We start from the raw sequence: 14632 nt of genomic DNA on the forward strand, positions 1-14632 counted from the left end.
AACCTTCTGGGCTGGATGTGTACCTCAGTGATAGATCTCTTGCCTAACACGTGGGAGGCTCTAGGTTCAACCCCCAGTACCAGAAAACAAAAGCAAAAACCAACTGACTCCTTCGTTGGGACAGAGGAAATTTAAACATTACCTTCTGTGAAAGTAAGTCATTTTTGACAATGCAAGATCTACAGACAGAAAGTACTGAATTTCTGTGCCAACCCTGAAGAAAGGTGGATTTGGGTATGCTGGAGACGGAGGGAAAAGCCTCTATTTTCTAAGATTACAAATCATTTCAAAATAAAGAAGTCACATTTTTGTTTTAGTCAGAGATTTCAGAAGATATGTCAAAAGAATTAGTTTTACAAAAATAATTTGAATTTAAAGATGCAGAATTCATCAGATTGTTATAGAGGAAATATAACTTAATTCTCCCTAGATTTTATGAACAATCTTTATTAAGAGAAATCAAACTTACTGTCCAGTGACAGCATAGCAAAGAAATATATATCAAAAATGCCATGATAGTTTTAAACATTTTTATTGCATATTTACAATGTATGGAGCATTATAAGGATTTACAGTAGAAGCCAAATTTCCCAGCCCTTAAAAATCTAATAGGAAAGACTGGATAAATCATACACAAATATCTCTAAATGTGGGCATTGGAAACATACATATGATAATCATCTTACAGGCTAATATAGGTGAATGCGTTTATGTAATAGAACCGGCAGGAAGGATAAAACACAGTGAAGAAGAAAGTCATCAGAGTGTAGTACTGTAGTGAATAAGAGAACAACATTGAAAATATTGTTTTTAAAGGCTAAAATGTCCTGCAAAAGCATAGCTATCCCCTATGCAAAACTGTGAGGTAGAATTCTTCCCACCCTGTTTTCTGCTTTCCTGACAGCCATCTGGGGGACATACCTGTCCAGATGGCTCTCACACTGCTGTACCTGGGAGTGACTAGTGGTACATGTTTTTAAACTCCCCTCTCCAACCCCATCAACAAATAGTATTTTTTTATTCAATGATGAGAGTCTCATTTCACTTACTGAAAACAGGTGGCAAAGGTAATATGAACAAACCAGTGCTGTTTCTTCTAGCTAATATATCATCATCCTCGGGGCTTAACCTTTCATGGAGAAAAACTAAAGCTAAAATTTCAAGCATAGGAACCTTCTGAGAAGCTGTTTCAGGCAGCAAGTCTTTGCTTCCCTCAAATAATACCTACTGTTAACCATAAATGATGACATTTCTACCCCAAACCTACTTTTCCTAATATTTCAATGTGGATCATAAAAATAGTTTACACCTTTCTAACACACTCAAAATATAAAATTTAGGGCACAGTACAACTGCATTGAAAAAAGAAACATTTTCTTTCAAAACTACCCTATAATCAATCCAGCAATTCTAATCCTATTTATCCAAGAGAAAATAAACACCTATGTTCACAAAGATCTTTGTAAGAACGATCACAGCAACTTTATGTATAATTGCCAATCCCGGAAACAGTCCAGGTAGCCAATAGGAAACTGAGGAAACAAACTACAATATACCATGAATGGAACACTAGTCAGTCCTAAGTAGGAATGAACTAATAATATACATCTGGCTATGTGGCTATATCTCCCAATCAAGATGGCAAAGAAGCCTTGCAGAAGAGCATATGATGTGACTTTATTTACAGTGAGCTGAAGAACAGAAACTCTACCTTATGGTAGAAAAAAGAGCAGTGGTTACCCTTGGAGATTAAGCAGGCGGAGATAAGGACTAATGGAAAGGACCATCCGGGAACTCTCTAGGGTGCTGTTTTCTATCTTGGCAGCATTGTATGCATCTGCCAAAAGAGTCACTATAGCATCAAGTCTTACGTATTTCACTGTATGGTAATTTTACATAAAAAGAAACATGGAAGCAAATATTAAACTCTAGTTAATGATATAGGTGCTGATATAGGTGATTTAGACATCTGCAATTTAAATGAATTTAAGAATCTGGATTGATGAACTGATGGATACGTGATAAAGCAAGGATAGATAGTTAATGATAACTAGCATCTAGGTATTATACAAAATTATTTTAACTTTTTACACGTTTGAAAAAATTTGTAATAAAACATTGGGAAATAGGTATTCCCAATTCCCTTAATAACACATTACCAAAAGATGCTGAGAACTTCATTGTTGGTCTCATGCTAGTGTAATCAACAAATTCTTCCAAGTATCAATTTAGAAACTTAAGTTCCTCTAAAGAGCTTGTGAAAGGATAGTCTAGAGCAGTCATGGTGAATCTTTTAGAGCTTTTAATGGTACCAACAGCCCGCTCTGGCACACATGCCACAGGTCTACACCACTGGTCTAGACTATATAAGGGAAGCAATCAGTTCTCATATCTACCCTGATTCAAAACTGCCGAAGTGCTATTTTGATCCTCTCACATCTGTGAAAAAAATCCATCTATTCTGATTGCATAATCTGAGCAAATTTGTTGGTCATGTGGGACTAACACCAGATTTAAAACAATGAAACATTCAAGAAAAAATTAAGTACAGGAAGTGATCTCACCCTTCTAGACTCAAAAAGAATAGTAACTATAAAAGATATGAGGCTTGATCACATGTGGTGAAGGGGCCACCAGGTTCTCAGTGGGGAGGCATCTCAATCAGCCTCTCTAAGAAGAGCTGCATTTGGACACCCTGCAGATGTGGCATTCGACTTGTAAATATTCTGAGGAGCCCCCTACAGGTTTACTAGGAACTTGCTTCAAAGTGCAGAAGCCCTTGTGTCAGAAAGTTTTCCACATGCCAGACTTTGAAGCCTCTCACACCGCCACTCAACCACGGGCAGTTAGTGGTCATTTTTAGTTGTATTCTTAAGAATGCCTATACCATGACATATAGGGATTATATGCTGCATACTGCCTCATAAAGAGTTCTCACAAAAATAATCTTGATTCTTGAAAAACTCACTGGGTTTCGATATATTCAGCTACAGGTCTGGCTTCCTTTTCATCTCTTTATGTACCTAGTACAGGTTCTGCTTTTTCTTTTTCTTCTTTTATTCATATATTTATTGGTACATTTTAGGTATACAATATGTTTATATTTATCATTGGGTGCTTTACCTGAACATGATGTATCTTAGTTCTTATTTTCCCATTACCTGTGAGCCTCTCACCCGCTCCACCCTTCCCTATTTACATAGACTGTTTCCATTTTCTTTTCTTTCTCATAATTTTTCCTTTCCCTTCTTCCCTTTCCCCTTCCCCTCCTGCCACCCCTACACCTTTGGACCTTAGCTTTTTCTTGAAGTACAAGGACTAGTATTCTCTTTCAAGCTTTCAAGTTGCTTTAAACTACTGCTGTATTGCTGACTCATACTCAGCATTTTATCCATGGACCTTTTTCAGTCTTAAGGCCTCCCCTGTATTTATTATAACGTGTGGAATATCCTCAGTTCTGAGTCTATCACAGGACTAGTTTTTTTCTGTTCATCATCCCTGCCTGAGTTTGTCAAGATGTCTCTTCTCTAACCATAACCAGCACAAATGGTGGTCTTAACGTATCATTTTTCACCTCATTACTGGACTACTTTCTAAATATCCTAAACAGACTTACACTTTTCTTGTTTCTACATGTTAGTGGTGACTTACTAATACATACTCCAACTATGATTTTCTTTTACTTGTGTTTTATATTGAGAATTGTGTCATACCCTGGCACTCTCAGAAGAGACAATATTCATCAGTCTTCATACTACTATCATCTCCCAATAAATCAGCAAATTTGTCATTTTCAAAGCCTTATTATGTACTGATAAACTCACAAACTCTGCTTATAGTAGTTCAGATATGTAATTTTGAATGTATGTTTTCCTTTACACTACCGAAATGGGGGTGTGAAGGGGAGATCAAGCTAAAGGGGTGGTCAACATAAACAATTTGCCATTTCCCCACATCCCATGCCTGTCTTCAGACCCAGAAAGATTAAAGAAGACTTGATATTTTTACTCTGAAAAGATAATTATAGCAATGATACCTTCCATTTTGTATAGCTTTTCGATTTCTAACACATTTTTATAAATGAATTATTTTAATTGCTTGATGAGTTCCCTATTTTATATCTCAGGGGGAATTCATTTATCCTTTTTTGTATACTAGAGTCCCAGTAATTGGTAAAGACATATTTTGAAGTCAAGCACTATATTCAAATTCCAAACTCTACTATATTCATTACAGTTATTTTAGTTTTTATGACCATTCCTTTTCAATTCTTGTCACTAGTTATGCTTCTTAGGAAAACCTAGACTTTTTTGAAGCACATAATGAAGCCAAATGTTAAATCTGTACTTCATTTTGCCTCATTAAGATATGTGTTGGCCTGTATACCAGCAGAGTATTTCTATTCCCAAATAAAACTTATGTCTAGGACTGAAAGTTAACACGAGTTAAGTTTACTCATTAGGTTACCAGCTCAGCTGTATTCAATAAATCTTTTTAGTCCTAGAGAACTTGTCTCGTAGGGGCTTAAACAAAGATACCATAATTATACCTCTCATCACCAAGGATGAAGTACGTACTGGTATTTGTTTCTGCTTGTATTATCTCTATGGGTTCGAGATGTAGGGGACTTTAGCAGTCATAGTATATTTAGTTTTTAGTAGCCATGGTATTTTACTACAGCCCTGTGTACTTTAGGTAGGATATGAGGACAGGAGAAGTACCTAAGTCTGGCAAGTAACTTACAGTGAAGCAAAGAACTCTTAAATTATTTTTTCAAATGTACACTGCACATTTTCACCTAACCTCACAATCATATCATTGGTTATAATGGGTTTAGATCAGAGAACACAGTTTGCTTAGCACTATCAGAAAAGTAACTTGTTATGTTCATATTAAAGAGTATGACACTAGTAACAATAAACTAAACACCATACTTCAGCTGACAAGGCAATGAGCAACAAACACATTAAGACTAGATAACATTTGGAAGCTCAATAGCCAATTGAACTCCCTATAAAGTGAAGGAAGCATCCAATCTTACATCTAGCAATGAAACCTAGACCTGTCATCAATTTCCCAGCTGGCAGGCTGAGCCATTTCATCGATATTTCCAGTGAATCACCCTAGCAGAGTAAGGTTACCAACAATGAGGACTAGAAATGAAGCCAACATTAAGCTATCATCTGTACCTCTTAATTCCACTGAGTTAGACATGTATGAACAAATGTCAAACTGCCATTATATACTGAGTTTACACAGGAGCAAATTTGCAGTAAGAAGGCAAAAAAAAAAAGTCCCTCAAACCAAAACCAAACCAAACAAAAAAATTAGTCCAATCATAGGGCACTGCTGGGTTTTCATTCATAACTCTATATACAGATATGCTTACAGAAAGTTGCAGCAAAATTAAATATGAAGAACAATACGTATTTTCTAAAAGCATGTCTAGTTTCATGTAAAATACTGAAATTACAAATAATACTTCCAGATTTTTCCTTATACTACTCTTTCTGTGGGCAGGAGCACTTAAGATACATAAAAATTAATTTATTTAGCAATTACAAGTCCATGAGTTGATGGTGAGAACAAATCAGTTCCTTTTAGCAAAGTCATAATAAAAACATTATAATGACTCCGACATTCAGTAGAGGAAATATATATTGAATATAATAACTAAATATCTAAAGTATCCTATGTAAGTAAAATGCCAAGTGACTTTCTTATATGGAGATTCATTCATAAGTCAGTCCTAGTTTTAGGAAATAAATATGTTTAAAACATACTTCAGACTGCAATACAGGGATCACTGAAGGTTCATTCCAAATACTTACAATAGAATCCAGGGTAGAAGAACTGAGTGTCTATTACATATGAGCAAAAGCCTGAAACTAGAACAAGTAGGACAATATCATTCCCTCAAAAGAGCTTGTAGTATAGCAGGAGGAGACATAAACACTGTAGAACGTGGTTAGCACCATCGTGAAGACTGAAAAGAAGCATAAAAGTTCCTACTCATAGGAATAAAGTCCTGAAAGGCTGAGTGTATTATCAAGTATAAAAAGAACTTCCTGGATGCTCTTGGAAGGAGTGGCAGCATAAGAGGGAACAGCTGAATTTTGCCCCTAGGCATGTTTGACTAGGAAAAAGGGTTGCACCATTAACCAAAATTATTCCAACAGAAGAAAGGTGGCAAGTATGATAAATCCCCCTGTAGGATGAAATGTAAAGTAGGCAGTTGAAAGTGTTAAGTCTGGCACTTTGACCCAGACTGCAATGGAGGACACTGAGATGAAACAGAAAGCCTAGGGATGAGATACTCAGAAAGAACCACAGCATTTGAGGGCAGACTCTGAGAAAGTGCATGTTTAGAAGACATCTTTTAACTAAAACAAAACTATACTCACAGTTATGGCACAGGATAGCATCTTTGAGGGAGAAGACAGTATCTAGGCAAGGCTGCTCAATGGTCAAATATTACAGAAAAAGACTGAAAGGTAAGGAACGCAGCCCTAAGGAAAAACATTGAATTTGGTAACTGGAAGACCACTGCTGACTTTTCAACGAAAGGTGTTATTACAGTGCTGAGCAAAACCAGTCTGCAAGGTGCTGAGCAGTGAATGCTGAGGATGTGGGGACAATGGATGGGGACTTCTCCAAGAAATCTGGCAGTGAAGAGCCTGGAGAAGCCAGCAGATTCAGGGAGGCTTTTGCATCAGAGGTTACATGAGCTAGTTTGCAGACCATAAAAAGGAACCAGGAGGGCAGGGGATTTAGCTCAGTGGTTTCGCCACCTGCTGTGCAAGGTCAAGGACCCAAGTTCGATCCCCAGTACCAAAAAAAAAAGGACATGAGCAATATTTTACAATTCTTGGCCTAATTTTATACTGAGTCTAAGCCTGAAAGAATTTTTTTAATCTTTAAAAAAATCTGAAATAAAAATTAACATAAAAATTAAATTATATTGGGCTGGGGATTTAGCTCAGTGGTTCTGTCGCCTGCCTCGCAAGCACAAGGTCCCGAGTTCGATCCCCGGTACCAAAAAAAACCAAACAAACAAACAAAAAAAAACAAAAAAATAAATTATATCCATTTTACAATTGAAACTACATACAAACATAAGAGGAATAGCATTTTATCATAAATTTTATTTCTAAAGGAGTTGTACAGTGCTGTGATTAGACTACTTCAGAATTGATTTTGCCTCTAGTCTGTCATGAGAAATTAATTGTATTAACAATTGTTATTTTAGTTCCAGAAAGATTATTCTGATATAAAAGATTAATTACACTGAAGTAATCGTGAATGCCTTCTTCCTTAACTCTCCTCCCCTAAAGATACAATATCTTCAGGGTAATTAATAATTTGGACAGTATTTTTTAAGCTGAAGAAGAGAAAAATTAGAAACCGTGTCCTGTTATTAAGACGTCCTTAAAGATCTAAGTTGTTTTTCGCAATTATTTTTCATGATAAAACATGCTTATTATATATACATGCTTACTTATGAATTTCCTGGCTAAGACACATGCAACCACCATGAAAAAACAATTATTAAATCACCCTTACAATCTTAAGAATGCCCTTTTTAATAAGGCACTCATGTTTGGAGATAGGATATAACTACCAAATTAAATAAGATGTTTAAAGAAGCTTTTTATTAAGCACAATCAAGTTTTAATACATTATCAATACAAATAGGAAAATGTCTTTTAATGAATGTAATATATCAAAGATTTGAAGGATTTTCTCCATATTGACACAATAAAAATAATCAATTCTGAAGAATTACAAATTAAAATTTTGAGAATGCCACTGTCTACTAATAACAGTTTAGTTACAACTAAATTTACTACATCACCTGGAGAAGAAGGGCAACCATATTCTAAAGGAGAGAATTCCTAAACTCTTATTAGCACCATTCGAAGCTTATTATCAGTTGTTCATCTACAAATTGACAGGTCAGGTAAAGCTCGAAAGCAAGTTTTCAGTGCAATGTTTACTGCTCCTTCTTTTAAGATACCTGGAGTCTGTGGTCTCAAAGCATGTTAAATAATGATGCCTTGGTAGTTGTGAGGTGTTAGCATGTAGAGGGAAATGTGGCATGGGAAGAAATGAGGCTTATCCTGCTGTGAGATGCATCCTAATGTACTGTGGCGAATGCTGCAGTGTGCCAATGACATGTAGGAGATGAGCTGCAGGTCTGTGGGAAGCTGGTAGCTATTAGCTCTCTGTGGGCACCATTTCGGGATGTCTCAGCTGCTGCCTTTTGAGACTAACTAGTTTCATCCTGTCTCTGATGTGCTCCGCAGTAGAAGCCATGTCACTTGGACTCCCAAAATATTGTTCGGTTCTAAAATCAAAAGACAAAAAAAAGCCCAGATGAATACAAATTCATTTAACTCCAGGGTATGCAACTGCAAGCAAATATTATCATTAAAAAGTATCTTTGTGATGTAGTCTGTGTTTAGAAATTCAGACTATACTGTTTGAGTAGTAATTCCACAGGAAAAATATTTTTAAAATGGTATAAAGTAAATTAGGCGACAAAGAGAAAAATGTGTTAGTGGTACAAATGCCCTACCATGTATATTTATGATATTTAGGCCTTTCAATTCTCCACCCACCCACAAGCATGCACAAACATTTATTTTGTATGTGTATTTGGTTAAAGGTGGTTATACCAATTGTTGACTACAGCTGGCAAGTACAACATCTTTTTTGATGTTAAGACATGGTTTGACATATGAATAAATGAAAGTTTTGGGTATTTTGCACTTGCAAGATACAAAATTAGAGCTGGAAGAGTTTTTGGAAATTCCTGGTGCAACCTCTTCATTTTAGGGCTGACAATGTAGCTCAGTGACAAAATACATTGTAGCATGTGTGAGGCCCTGGGTCCCATCCCCAGAGCCACTAAAAAACAAAAACAAAGCCTAAAGACTAGAAAGTTACATGACTTAACCAAGGTCACACAGTAGAAAACTCAAGGTTTGAATGTGAGTCTTCAAACAGTGAATAAAGAGATGATCAATTCCTGTTATTTTACCAGAATATATAAAAGATGAATCTGAAGAACTTGTCAAACTCTACACAGGATAAAGAGATTGCTTTGTATCAATAATTAGGAATTGACACAATTTGTGATATACTTAATATCACAAAATACCTAAAATATACATATATATTTTTAATACGATATAGAATAGAAAAAATGAACAATCCTAAATATTAAAAGAGGGTGCTTGCATGCTCACTACTTTATGTCTTGTACCTGTGTGACCTACTGCCCACACGTTTACCTCAGGAACTCCCCACTTGAGGAGGAGTAACTTACCTACAGTACCTCTGCTGGAAAGCATACCCAGACCACATTCTCCTCCTTCACCCTCTGCCACAAAGTAAGGATACTTGTACTCTTCTTACTTAATGGTTTTTCTGTCGCTTGAATTAAATATCACCTGGATTATCCCTAAATTACTGTCACTGAGAAAGCCAGATCACCAGGGATAAAGCTCCTAAATTCGACTGGCCTATGTATTTTACTATTTCATACTTTTCACCACTCACTGGCCACTTGAAATGGATAAAATAGTGGAATTAGGACCCAGGTTTTACACATGAACTTAGGGTGCTGTATAGCACCGTGAACAGAAAATGGGCATGGAGCCAGAGGGCCCTGAGACCACACCTAACTGACATACAAAGTTGTGAAGTTCTGGTCACCTTACTTAATCTTTCTAAGCCTCAGTTTCTTCATTTCTCAATCATAAATAAGAATACCAGCCTGATACTATTTGGTCAAAAGTAATGAAGGACAGCTTAGGGTGGTAGCACACATCTGTAATGCCAGCTATTCAAGAGGCTGAGGCAGGAGGATATCAACTAGTACGGTTTGGATCTAAAATGTCCCACAAAAGTCTCATGATCAGAGGTGGGACTTACAGAAGGTGACTGGACCATGGAGTTGCTATACTCATCAGTGAATTAATCCACTAATGAGTTAATAGCTGAATGTGCTGCTAGGAGGTAGGGGCTAGTCAGAGGAGGTGGGTCACTGGGGCTGTGACCTGGAAGGGTTTACTCTTGTCCCTGGCTCCTCCCCTCTCTTTCTGTTCACTGGCTGCCATGGGGCAAGCAGCTTTCCCCTGCCATGCCCTTCCACCATGCCCTTGCTGTTTCTATCTTGCAACCAACTATGCATGGACTGAGACTTGAACCGAAACAAACCTCTCCTCCTGGAAGTTGCATGTGTCAAATATTTTGTCCCAATGATGGGAAAGTGACTAATACAAAAGGATATGCACCTGTAACCCAGCTACTACATAGTAGTAGGCAGGAAGATACCAAATTTGAGGCCAGGGTGAGCAACTTAGCAAGACTTTGTCTCAAAACACAAATTTTAAAAGTCTAGAGCTTAGTGGGAAAGCACTTGCCTAGCATGCTTTCTCACCAATGCATATGGCTCTGTAGCATGCATGCTTACGGCCCAGGGTTCAAGTTCCCCCACACCTCCCCGCCAAAAATAATGAAGACAAAGGGTTCAACTTGGTGTTTGGCACATATCCCAAGTTCACTAAACATCAGTCCCTTTCCATACCTCCCCTTTCCTGAATAAAGCCCAAAGTCTCAATCTAGTCAATGATCATCGTTCTACAGCAGCTGTCAAGCAATATAGCTGATGTAAGCAAGCACCAACTATTGTTGTGGCTAAAAATTGTGTGTGAATTTCTTTCCAGTTTAAACTATCTGAAGATGTGGGCCACAGTGAATTTACTTGGTTTTTTCCCTAACATTTCACTTTAAGAGCTCACCAATAAAATAAAAATTGTAATAGTATGCACCGTACCCATCAGGATAAACTACAGGAACAGTTAGCCTATCCAAAAGTGATTTCCCAACTGCTTCGATTTCATCAAATTGCTCCTCATCATTAATAGCTTCAGGCTCTTCTGGACAGTCTTGCAAAATCTGCAACAAATAAAAGGGAGACATCAGTCACGAGAACAGAATGGGAAGCAAGTTCATGCTAATTTAGTAAACTGAATAGGTGCTTTTTGTTTTACTCTTAGCACTTATATGGACTATTGTATAAAATCAATCTATGACTTGTAAGTTGGCTCAAGAAATTGTAATAACAAAATGAAATACATTAATCCTAATTCACAATATATAATCAGAATATAAAAAGCTCTATGGGTGATTTCAAGAAAAAAATTAATAGTAGGATATTATCTGGAAAGTAAGTTCAACCTGTGTTTAAGAAGTATTCTCTTACTCATTAGGCAATCATTTATTAATCATTTCAATGTGTAGTATATTTATTTAGCACTTTGGGATGTGAATGACTTATAGACTGTCCATAAGTAACTTTGAGACTTCAAAAATCAAAATATAAATTAAAAACAACATATAAAGTACAAACATGTAACTGATATAAAGATCTAGCTAGGCATTTTATATTTAATAATATATGCTGACTCAAATGATTATAATTCATTTATGGTCTCCCATCTTACTTCGTCTTTTACTATTGAAATTTAAGAAAGAATTGCAAAATTTAGGGGAGAAGAAAAACAAGTATTTATTTTGGCATTTTCTGCATTACATTTTACTTAATCCAATCATATTTATTTCACTAGTACTCCAAAATTTCATTTAGATATTTCCCAATTATTATTACTATATAATTTGCTTATAGTTATGGTTATATTTATGCTTACTGGTATAAAACAGAATATAAAGGAAAATAAAAGGAAAAAATAAAAGAAAATTATAAAAAGGAAAATAATATCTGATAACAGAAGGCTTCAAGTAAGTCTTCATAGTGAAATAATTTTACATAAAATGTATTATAAGCAAGGTAAAAGCCAGGTAACAGAAAAAAATGGAAACATTAATTTTCTACTAAAAAGTTCTTAACCAAGTTGGGCATGGTAGCACATGCCTGTAATCCTAGCATTCTGGGAGCCTGAGATAGGAGGTGCACAAGTTCAAGCACAGCCACAGAATTCAGCAACTCAGAAAGATTTTTGTCTCAAAAAAAATTTTTTTAAGGGCAGGGATGTAACTCAGGGTTCAAATCGCGAGTACTGCAAAAACAAAAACAACTAAAAAACTCTTAACTGTATTTATTCTTAAATAATCTCTAAAGAATTCTACATTTTAAGATGTCCTTGCAAATATATTTTAAAAGTAATATCCTAAAAAGTTATCAGTGGTGTTAGAAATTAGGTCAATCAATGCTCACCCTTTGATGGCGCTGTAGGGACAAATATTGTAACCACCAGAGGGTAGGGGGAAATCCGAAGTTACTGGTAATGTTCTCTTCTTTGAACAGTACACTGGTTACACAGGCATGTTTACTTTGTGACATTTCATCAAACAGTACACTCAAGGTTTGTAAACTTTTCTATGCTAAACTTTTTTATTAATAAAAATTTTATCAATAAAAATAATAATAAACAAGCCAAGTCAACTTGTGTTCTTTCTTTCACCATCTTTAGACCCATTTCAATCAAACATGGATCTGCAGAGATCAGAAACCAGGTGAAAGAATTAACTATAGGCACTTCCCAATAGCTGTACTTCATAACACAGACAGAAACTGCTTAATTCCTAAGATTCCTTTAAGTTTTCCATATCTAGAAGTATATTTAATATCCCCTACAGACAAACACTCATTAAAGGAGACCAATATAAAGTTAACTGTAAGACCAATCTCTTTTTCAAAGTGAAAATATAAACCAACTGGGTGCTGTACATTTTCACTGTGAAGTATAGGGAAAGGGTTCCATTAAAATTTTGCCCAAATAACACTAAATATTTTATGTTTGGTTTTTGGGACTAATTACTTTAACTCATTGGATAATAAATTCCAGCATGTACCTTAACACAGTTTAAAAAAGGATTTCTCATTATTTTAGTTGGACACTCTCTAATTTAAATTGTAAAATTACAAAGTGAGCTTTTAAACTTGGTGATAATTAGTATGAGCTGCCAAATCAGCTTCCTCTTCTGGCATCATGAAAAAGCCTGACATCATGACACCAGGAACTGAGAATGCCCTAGCCATTGGGTTAATGAAGGAGAGAAGCAGGTCTAAGTGAGGACCACTGAATGTATCTTTAAAAACATTAACAATGGAACTCACATAATGCTTTAACAAATACATCAATCATATAATTACACTATTAGAATACATTTTAAACATATGTGCAATAAGTATCGTTGAGACGACACTAAAACAAAAACAAAAAAAAAACAAAAGCAAACCTTTTCAGCATTTGAGTGAAATGCAATAGCCATTTCCAACCTATGTACCCTTTCTTCAGATGCTATGGTAAACTGTTTCCACACTCTGTTCAGGCGAGGAAGCGTATCCCCAGAGGACCTCGAGGTGCAGCGCAAAGACTGACACAACACAACTGTGGCCTGCAGCAACTGTCTACCATAGTCATAAGTACTCTAGAACAGAAAGGGTAAACATGAAATTGTAATTAACTCTGAAGAGAGGTGGCTAAAGGAGTGATACTATCAGAAATCAGTGCTCAATGAACAAGTGGCACTTATTACTATAAATGATCTGCATGAATAAGTAATAGAGGGGAAACAATATGTTTAGTTAGTTCATAAGTTTTTTCAGCCTCCTTTTTTTACTTTGCTTTCTCCATCTCAGGCTGCTAAGTACCACTGGCCAAAAAGAATGCCTGTTCACTAATTACCAAAACAAGTGAAATTAGCTACTTTATATTCCATATAAAAAACTACAACTCTTACAGTGTGAACTCACTTACTAGGAAAAATACTGAGATACTGCTCTTCACAAAACAGTTCTGTATTATTATGCTAACATTAGTGAGAGGGAGAATGTGAGGTTTCTAATTTACTGATATTAACATATTTCATATTAATTTCTGTGAGTGACTAGTTGGACTGCCTAAAGAAACCATAATATCGAACATAAATGTAGGAAGTACACAGAGGTGGTCGGTATTGGAGACACAAACCCTCTCACATTTGTGCAGGCTAGTTTTGATGCAACAGCTGGCATTTTCTTACTTCTGTGATTTCTTTGGAATAACAGAAATAAAGTTCTTTGACTTGCAGGGTTAAGTCACCCTATAAGCATGCAGAAAGCTACTCAAACACTGAGCCTGGAGAAAAGGAAGATAACCAGTCCTGCACCTGTGCAACATCAACAAATTTTCGATGCTTTTCCAGTAAAACTTTCGTTTCCTGGGCATCATCGCCCAATCTGGTGTGGGTCTTAAGGAGAGCATCCAGAAGTTCACTTAGCCATTCTACAGCCTGAATGAAAACACACAATGGTAAGGCTGGATTCACAACTCTTATTATATCAAAACATTATTTTCATACAAAGATTTTTATCATATGATCAACGAATCTATTACCTACTACCTAAATTCTTAATAGCTATTTCATTCAATGTAATGGTCTGTGAATTAATGACCTTTTCTACTTCTCATTTTTTTCATGTTACTATGTCAATCAAAAGTTCCCTCTACATCAAGGTAAAATGATGTTCTGACACTAGCTATACAAAGACATCAAACTGCTTATCTGGTGTTATAATTATCTTGTGGATAGAAAGCAATGTGCATTACTATCCTTTATT

The 14632-nt window shown here is 36.0% G+C and overlaps 1 protein-coding gene across 2 annotated transcripts in view; it reads right to left on the reverse strand.

Annotated features, from left to right (window-relative positions):
• Positions 1–516: 516 nt before the first annotated feature.
• The window catches only part of Sestd1 (SEC14 and spectrin domain containing 1), a 111742-nt gene continuing 97626 nt past the window's right edge, over positions 517–14632 (reverse strand). For both annotated transcript variants that reach the window (XM_087196643.1, XM_087196639.1), the window contains exons 15-18: positions 14182–14304; positions 13270–13461; positions 10844–10965; positions 517–8347 (exon numbers count right to left, since the gene is read on the reverse strand). In XM_087196643.1, coding sequence (XP_087052769.1) covers positions 8218–8347; positions 10844–10965; positions 13270–13461; positions 14182–14304 — 567 coding nt within the window. In that variant the 3' untranslated portion in view covers positions 517–8217. The remainder of the gene's footprint in view (positions 8348–10843; positions 10966–13269; positions 13462–14181; positions 14305–14632) is intronic.

This window comes from Heterocephalus glaber, unplaced genomic scaffold, assembly GCF_053883595.1.
Source record: "Heterocephalus glaber isolate CG9 unplaced genomic scaffold, H.glaber_assembly_v1.0 deba00000347, whole genome shotgun sequence".
NCBI classification, from domain to species: Eukaryota; Metazoa; Chordata; class Mammalia; order Rodentia; family Bathyergidae; genus Heterocephalus; species Heterocephalus glaber.